The 9,344-nt window shown below is 40.4% G+C and overlaps 1 protein-coding gene across 1 annotated transcript in view; it reads right to left on the bottom strand.

Annotated features, from left to right (window-relative positions):
• LOC118585792 (cytochrome b-c1 complex subunit 2, mitochondrial) overlaps window positions 1–9,344 on the bottom strand; it is a 31,718-nt gene that overhangs the window by 655 nt on the left and 21,719 nt on the right. Inside the window, exons 9-13 of the mRNA XM_036190723.1 lie at window positions 8,734–8,829; window positions 8,253–8,452; window positions 5,029–5,109; window positions 2,782–2,858; window positions 1,023–1,176 (exon numbers count right to left, since the gene is read on the bottom strand). Of these exons, the coding sequence (XP_036046616.1) occupies window positions 1,023–1,176; window positions 2,782–2,858; window positions 5,029–5,109; window positions 8,253–8,452; window positions 8,734–8,829 (608 nt within the window). The remainder of the gene's footprint in view (window positions 1–1,022; window positions 1,177–2,781; window positions 2,859–5,028; window positions 5,110–8,252; window positions 8,453–8,733; window positions 8,830–9,344) is intronic.

The following is a 9,344-nucleotide window of genomic DNA, read 5'->3' as shown; positions in this document are numbered from 1 at the left end:
TAGTTCAAGCTGCTTGAAACTCACAATCTTCTCGCTTTAGCTTCCAGAATACTAGGGGGTTCCAGGCATGTTACCATGGCTGGCCTGGTATTCTCCACGTCATTATTTCAAATTCAAAGGTTATAGTATATGTCCCAGCAAAGGGCAGGACTAGGTAAAGCAAGAGCTCCTATGTGACCTAGGTTAGCTTTTCTGATGCAAGAGAAAGTGGTGGATGTGGGTGAGCAGGGATTCACACAGTCCTTATACATAAGTATACTTTTTAGATTATGTTACAATGAATTCTGGGGCCAGCTGAAATGTAGGCAGGGTTAGTATCTACAGCAGCCTGTCTCTCCTATCCCATTGTCAGCACACGATGGTAAGAAGATGGTAAGAAACCTACAGTAGAAAAGGAAGCACTGCAGAAGATGTATACCGGAGTTCACCTTATTAGTACTCAACACAATCATTTTTTTTTTTTTTTGTTAAGACAGGGTTTCTCTGTGTTGTCCTGACTGTCCTGGAACTCACTCTGTAGACCAGGCTGGCCTCGAACTCAGAGATCTGCCTGTCTCTGCCTCTCAAGTGCTGGGATCAAAAGCATGCACCACCATACCTAGCTGTAACAAACAACTCCATCTTATAGGGAATAATAATATTTAAAAGTCAATGAGGAAAACTAGCAATAGAAGGTCTTATGCTGAAAGGATGTAGAAAACTATGAGACCCTGCATGGAAAAGGACTTGCAAGGTGCTTCTTGTGGGTAAAGGAGCAGCAAACAGCCACGAAACTGTGAAGTTGCTTACCTGACTCCTCCTGACCTACAAGAGTTTAAAGTGATTCAACCTAATGGGCATTTCCTTGAATGAGGAAGACACATACACCCAAGTTGCTAGGGAAGCTGACCGTAGACATGATGCAGAGTTCTCCTGCTCTCTGCACCAACACACAGGCCCCAAGGAAGCTTATGCAGTTCTTCTGAAAGTGGGTCATTAAGGTTAAACAATCTAAGGCTGAAACACAGATTTTATTTGCTTACCTTTATGACATCAGCATCAGCCACAGCATCAATTTGTTGAAGGAAGCTGGGTGGTGACATATAAGAGCCAGCAACTAGAGCCTGTGACCCAATTTCATTCAGAAGACCCTCTGAAGTCTCCACAGACATCAGGTAACCAGCTTTCAGCTTGTTCCTGTCCAATACAAGGCAGGCATCAGTTTTATTTATTTCTTTTTAACAAGATATTAAATGTACATCAAATAGGCTGAATAGTCTGTTGTGTTTCTTTAGTTCACATCACTGTCTGTAAAGTTATCAATACGAAAAAGTACTCAACACTCAACAAAAGCTGCCTTTTGATTTTGGAGTATAGCTTAGATCTACAGATCTATGTAAAACATTTAGGGTGGGGCTGGAGAGATGGCTCAGAGGTTAAGAACACTGACTGCTCTTCCAGAGGTCCTGAGTTCAATTCCCAGCAACCACATGGTGGCTCACAACCATGTGTAATGAGATCTGGTGCCCTCTTCTGGCCTGCAGACATACATGCAGGCAGAACAATGTATACATAATAAATAAGTAAAAAAAAAAAAAAACAAACCCAAAACAAACGTTCAGGATCATAAAGCAACTTTGAACTTGTGAAAAAAATATATTTGTTGTTGCTGCATTTTTTTTCTCTCTCCCTCCCTCCCTCCCTCTCCCTCTCTCTTAATGATAGGATTTCTCTACATAGCCCTGGCTGTCTGGCACTCACTATGGCTGGCTTTGTACTAAAGAGATCTGCCTGCCTCTTCTTCTCAAGTGTTAGGACTAAAGGTGTGCACATTCATGTCCTGCTATGATTGTGTTTTTATTTTATTTTATTTCCATGCATTTCTAATGAGGAAAAATATCTATGTATGTGGACTCTTAATGCACCATCCACTTGGCTGATAATTTTACACACACACACACACACACACACACACACACACACACACACACACACACCCCAGATCCCATTACTCCATCAGGATTTATCTCAATGAGGGAAGAGCATGATGGAGAAGGCACGTGGCAAAGTATGGTGAGATATGGTGTCTTCTATGCTCCACGGCTTAAATATGGATGCAAAAGCTTCATTTTTTAAAAATAAAACAAACTCAATTCACAATTATGCTGTGAAGAAATTGTTATTCCTTACAAGCACACCCTCAAAAGGCACTTGAGTTATCTATACTGGAGATGAATTATCGGGGGTAAAGGTGCTTTTTTGCCAAACAGAGTGACCCGAACTCAGTCCTGGAACCCACAGTGGAAAGAGAAAACAACTCCTCCAATTTGTCCTCTGACCTCCACACAAATGTAATGGCACGGCTGAGCCCAAACATACAAAAAAGAAAAAAAGATGGGGCTGGAGAGATGGCTCAGTGGTTAAGAACTTGTTGCTCTTGCAGAGGACATGGGTTTGATTCCCAGCACCTACACAGTGGTTTACAACCATTGGATCCAGGGGACCCAACACCCTTTTCTGATCTGAGGGTAGCAGGCATGCATGTTATGCACATACATGCATGCAAAACACTCATACACATAAAATAAATTAAGAAAAGAACCCTCAGAAGGGAAACAAGGGTCATTTCTACTGTGTTAAGAAAAGAACCCATGTTGTGTACATGTAAGGCAAGTCACCACCACTAAATTATAGCCTTTCCTTTTTAATATATTCTTTACTTGTCAATTCTATGAGTGTACAGTATTGTTTTTTAAAATCAGCCTTTAAGTAAGTATGAAATATACAAATATAGAAACTTACTTGGCAGCTTGGACATCTGCACCAGAAAGGTTTCCTTGAGCCACCGCTTTTACTTGGTCGTAGGCAGCCTTGATAACCTAGGACACACAAGTGGAAAGTGTCATCAGTGGCCAGAGCCTGCGGCTTCCAAGGTAATCAATGCCCGTGTACCGAGGCAAAAACACAACAGAAGATTCTAGTATCTACTGGAACGCTGTGGTCACCATGTGCTCCTTAAAGCCACTGTTTATACAGATCTGTGGGTTTCATGTGAAATGTTCTCCTGACGCTCCTATGTTTGTTTGAACCTGTACCAGCTGGTGGTGCAGCTCTGAGAGGTGACACAGTGTTTGGGACACAGCCACTGGGGCTGGGCCTGGAGGGATAGAGCTCCCCTGCTCCTGTTTTCTGCATCTTATTCATGAACTCCTCCACCACACCCTTTCTGTGACAAACTGAAACTGAGCTGAAATAAAGCCCTTTCCTTTAGATGTTGACTCTGTCACAGCCATGAGAAATGAAGCTGCACTTACACACACTTACATAATATATAAAGATACAACTGGTGGTATCCACACAGCTAAGCTTCTTATAAACATCAAGTGGCATAGGGCAGAGACTGGCTGAAGAAGATGTCTCTTCCTCGAGGAAGACAGAACTATGCTTTACTAGGAACACATGCAAACATTAACCTGGAAGGCTTGTACATACCTTGGACACCAGAGTCCAGTAATCAAAAGAGAAAGAATCCCAAGTTTCACTGACATGGGTACTCAGTACATATTTGCTGAACAAATAAATCAGGATCTGACCCGGGATTTTCTCCCCCTCAATCATGACCATTCTGGACCGTGGCTTATTATTCTCTGTAACCACCTAAATTCTAAGACTTTGATTTCCCTTCCTATTTGTTACTCATTTCCATGGCCAAAATCCCAGCCTTGTACATACCTAGAACTGCCTAAGGTTCCACAATTTCCTCAGTCTCCAGTTCCAAAGCCCTGGCCTCACTCTTTAACCATCCTGTCCTTATCCTCCCACACTTTATCAAGATCTCTAATTTGTCTACTTCCTCTCAATCTGTCAGGCCCCCTGGCTTCTCCAATTGGCCCATATTCACAAACCATCCCTTCAGTAACTCCTGACAATCTTTTCAACTACTTTGGATCTTCTTCCTAGTTCTAACTTGCCTACTTTCAGGACTCCAACCTGGCATGAATCCTATTACCCACCTCCTTCATTTTCCTATCAAGGGAGTGAATGCCAGTGAATAAAGCTTATAACCCATACTGGATGATTATCCTCTCAATCCATGGTCACTGTTTAAAGGAGACCTTGGACAAGCTGCAGGCCCATTCCCTGCTTTTAGCCATTTACTTCCCCAAGTCTCATACTTTCAAGTTTCTCTTACCCTCCATGTGTGATGTAGTATTGTCTTCCAATATTAGCTTTTGTTGCTAAACTAAAATGTCCTGTGTTCTAGATTACCTGCTCTTTTCCCAAATTTGAACCATTTACTGTTTTCTAACTTCCGTATCTGCTTGAACCTATCTTTATGAACATTTCCTTCAACTTAAAACTCTCCATGTAAAAACTGCCCTATAACTCTTCCAGCCTCCTTTTTATAGACCTAGCTCCTCTTGTCTCCAACAACCTTTCATTCCTTTGCACTCAATACTACTTTCTCTTCTCTTGCTATTTCCTCCATGCCCCCAAATCATGTTATTTCTCAGAACCTCAGCTGGTTTTCTTTCTGTTTTTTTTTCTGAGTCCCTTCTTTTTTCTGAGACAAGGATTCAAGTAGCCCAGTGCTGGCCCAGAACTCACTATGTAGTGGAGGTTGATCTTGAACTTTTGATCTTTCTGCCTCCACCTGCCTAGTACTGGGGTAAAGAGTACTAGATTACAGGCATGTGCCACCACTCGCTGTTTCTGTGATGATGCTGAATCCTAATTGAGCTACACCGCCAGCCTTCTTACTAACACCATCTCTACAATGAAGACCTACAAATATGCATCTTAGACTTGACCTCTCCTGGGTTCTGAAATACAGATGTCAGAACCACATGTCCAAGCAGAACCAAAGTATGCACTCCTTTTTCCTGTAAGCATTAACATACATTTTGAAAAAGTTTTCCCTGTAACAGATTATTCAACAGTATCATACCATAGAGATCCGTTACAAACCATCGTATTCAGACATTTCACATTTAACCAAAAACAAGGCAATGGAAGAAAAGCTTTGGGAGTTAATGAGTTTGTACTTACATCTCCAGCAGCTTCAGCTTGGGAGATAGTGTAAATTCCAAAGAGCCCAGAATCTGAGTAGCTGGCATTAAACGCAGAAACCTGAAATACAATGGAACTTTACTATATATTTTTCCTGGTAGAAGAGATCACAGTTTCCTCTATGTGGTTTGGATAAAAATTTATACCTTTGTGATATAAGCAAGACAGACAGTAACTTAATTCTGGTGAGGGTTGAAATATTCTGTATAAATTCCCTTTCTGAACTGCAAAGGTTTAAAAAGTGTTTGTGTTTGTTTGTTTGTTTATTTATTTATTTATTTTTGTGGAGCTGAGGATCAAACCCAGAACCTTGCACTTGCTAGGCAAGTGCTCTACCACTGAGCTAAATCCCCAACGGTACCAAGTGAGTTCCAGGAAAGGTGCAAAGCTACACAGAGAAACGCTGTCTCAAAAAACCAAAAAAGAAGGAAAAAAAAAGTGCTTGTGTCATTTAAACCATCCTCTTTATTGAGCTTTTCAAAGCTTCTCTTGATGACTAAGGTGCAGTACAAATATAATTACAGCATACAGTACGGTTGAGTGATGAGGACTGTAGCATGTGATAGATTGATTTTTTATTCTGCTGTTGGTACCAAGCATCTCATCAATTTACTTGTACTTCTACAAACTAAAGGCAAAGGCCTTAGACACCAATTTTGCCTAGTGACATCTAAGGTGGCAAGAAATTTAACTTATGAATAACAGACAGGGTTAGTCAAGTTTCAAGCTCCTGCAGTTGACCTTGAGTGCCAGAACAGCATTGTACAGTATTTATGCGGACTATTTAATATAGACACACACACACACACACACACACACACACACACACAGAGAGAGAGAGAGAGAGAGAGAGAGAGAGAGAGAGAGAGAGACATATGTATCTTACCAAAGTTGTTAAAAGATACAGATTTTCACATTCTTGAAACAGATTTATTAACTCATGTTCCTGTGAATGCAGTCTGAAAAGCCCACATTTCAAACCTGTGTTCTAGATGATTCTTATGCACAATGAAGTTTGAAAATCTTTGGTTTAGTCTATGTAAAGCATAAATATTCTATAGAAAGTATAAACTTTAATTGTATTCTAAGACAATCCTAGATACACTCAATCTTCTGGCTCATTTCTGAACAAGTCTTAGTCTGATGTTCTAACACAAGAGCATCAGTAACATACATTGGTGAAAACTGACACATCAAGACAATAATGGATGAGGAATCAAGGGAAAGGAAATCTGCGGGAGATTAAATTTAGGACAAAGGATTTCAAACTGTGTTCCAGGGAACAGAAGATTCAAAGGGTTTCATAGTTGTCTTCAAAATTTCTTTGTAAGTTAAAATGTTTGTGTTGTGCATTTTAACTGGGAAATAATATACAAAAAGTTTCTCTGCTTAAAAAGGTTGAAAAGTACCACTCAAATGTTAAACAGAGGGGCAAACCCCAGAAGAATGTAGACTGTGATTTCCACTGAGCTGTCAAATGACTGAGGATTTACTGAAGCACAAACCTACATGTTCTGTGCACTGTACTAGAAACTGACCACTGTTCAGTCCTACAATCTCAAGTACATCTCTCTTGGTCTGTCTCTTTCTTTCTTTGAGATAGAGTGTTATGTTGTCTGGGCTGGCTGCAAACTTGTTACCTAGCTGGGCCTGCTTGAACTACTACTACTGTCTTGACTTTCCATGTTCTAGGATTACAGATGTGCACCATCATACTCAGCTCATCTGTCTTTTAAAGGCAGACTAATGGCCAATGAGTTATAAATACTTGGTTGACACATCACAATTTCTTTTTCTTTCTCACTTGAGGCAGGTCTTAGTCTGTAGCCCAGGCTAGCCTTAAACTCTTGATCCTCCTGCCTCACCTTCCAAGTGCTGGGATTACAAGAGTATGCTACCATGCCTCGTTGACATTTCATACATTCTTGATGCAAAGATGACATTTTGAAAGCATTTTTCTGTCATAGAAGTGTGAAAAGTTAACATGGCATGGTGGCACATACCTGTAATCCTAGCATTTGGTAGGTAGAGGCAAGAATATTAGGTAGTTAAGGTCATCTTCAGCTACATAGCAAGTTTTGAGACCAGTTTGGGATACATGAAACCATGTCTCCAAACAAACAAACAAACCAAAGCAAAAACATTATCATGAGCCTTCAATTCTTTTTTTTTTTAAGCAATTTTAAATGATTTATTTATTCTTATTTTACATACATTGGTGTTTTGCCTGCATGTATGTCTGTGTGAGGGTATCTCCTAGAACTAGAGTTACAGACAGTTGTGAAATGCCATGTAGATGCTAGGAAATGAACCTGGGAACTCTGAAGAGTAGTCAGTGCTCTTAATTACTGAGCTGTCTCTCTAGCCCTGAGCCTTCTGTTTTGTTTTTGTTTTTGTTTTCGAGACAGGGTTTCTCTGTGCAGCTTTGCGCCTTTCCTGGAACTCACTTTGGAGACCAGGCTGGCCTCAAACTCACAGATCTGCCTGGCTCTGCTTCCTGGGTGCTGGGATTAAAGGCGTGCGCCACCGCCGCCACCACCACCCGGCTGCCTTCTGTTCTTGTTGTTATCATTTTTGTGTAAATTTAATCTCAAGCTGGAGGTGTATGTCTGTAAACAATTCATTGGGTTTTTTTTGCCCACTTGCTTGGAAAACAAGACCAGCAGAACTCAGGAAGCAGCCTCAGAAACAGAAAGGAAAATAGCAATTAGGGAAATAAGGAACATGAAGTCTTTCTTTTATTATTATTATCTTTCTTTATATATCTAATGTATTTGTTATGCGTGTGTGTATATGTGTGTAGAGGCTGGACAACAACTTTGGGTATCATCTGTCAGACAATGACTACCTTGTTTTTTGAGACTAGGTCTCTTATTGGCCTGGAACTCATGTAGTAGGCAGGGCAGACTGTCCATGGAGTCCCAGAAACCCATCTGTCTCTACCTCCCAGCACTGGGATTATAAGCATGTGCCACCACGTTTAGCCTTCTTACATGGTTTCTGGAGACTGAATTTAGGTCTTCCTGCTTGCAAAGTAAGCACTTTACCCCTCTCTTCCCCTCTGCTGGAATACTAAGTTTGAGCTTATATTTGTTCATTCTGAATTTTAAAATCAGACTATCATTAATAGATAATCGAGACTGTTATCACAAACAACATGTTTCTGAAAGCTAAAACAGGTAACAGTGATTGCTTGGACTCACATCAAAAGGCTGGTGACTTCCTTTGGCAACACTCTGGCTCAGGAGGCTGGTGGTGTTGCTGCCCCTCTTGACATGTGGTCCAGCACCAAGAAGATGCTGAAGTACACTGAATGCATTTGCTTCTGCATTTCCAATGGCAGCACTTTCTGCTACAATAGCAGCATGGACCAAGTTGTCTCCATTTTGCTCTCGAATTTCACCTGGGATCATGTAAGGAGGGAGGAGTAAGAAAAAATAGCTTTATTACCATTGATTTTATTAATCAGCATTCTCTATGACACAGTACTAATTAACTAAATTAGGGTCTGTGTTTTGCCTGGTTTTCTCCACTCAAAGCATGTTTGGGTGGAGCCATCTAGTTCTTTTCTTCTGTACTGAAATGATTTGGTAGTAACAATCAAGGCGATACTGCCACCACATGCTATTTCTGCAGAGAAATGCCATTGACATACGCTATTAAACCAGGAGAAAGAATACTTACCTCCACGGTATTTGGCTTTTGCACCAGCTAAACCAAGGCCACCCCTCATGTTGAGAAATTGTTCAGCAACCTGTTTTAGGACAGAATGACTCACACCTATTTCAATAGAGGCAAAAACAAAGTTAGAGTCACTGTTTCTATAATTATAAAGCATCTGTTTTTCCTTGTTTTAAAATATGTAATTATTAAACACAAATACAGGCTTCGAGACAGCTTAGCAGGCAAAGGCACTAACTGCATCAGTCTGGAGACCAGGGTTGGATCCCTGGAACCCCACTGAGGGTGGAAGGAGAGAATCAACTCTACAAAGTTATTCTCTGACCTCTACACACGTGGTGTTGGTGGCATGTGCTTAGCTGCTAATCATGTAAATATACAAACGAATAAATTATTTTTTAAATAAAAAAGTACACAAATATTACAGAAATAAACAGCAAAGAAAAAACATTAATCTTGCCAAAATACCACTCTTCCTGGTATCAATTTATAATTCGTTATTAACTATTATATTCATCTAGATGTTTTTCTGTATAGTTACTAGTATATGTTAATTTTATTTCCTTTTAATTCCTTATTTTTCAAGACAGGGCTTCTCTCTGTAGCCCTGGCTA

The sequence above is a fragment of the Onychomys torridus genome, chromosome 1, assembly GCF_903995425.1.
Source record: "Onychomys torridus chromosome 1, mOncTor1.1, whole genome shotgun sequence".
NCBI classification, from domain to species: domain Eukaryota; kingdom Metazoa; phylum Chordata; class Mammalia; order Rodentia; family Cricetidae; genus Onychomys; species Onychomys torridus.
Note: the sequence above shows the minus strand (reverse complement) of the source record. Positions and strands in the feature narration are given on the sequence as shown.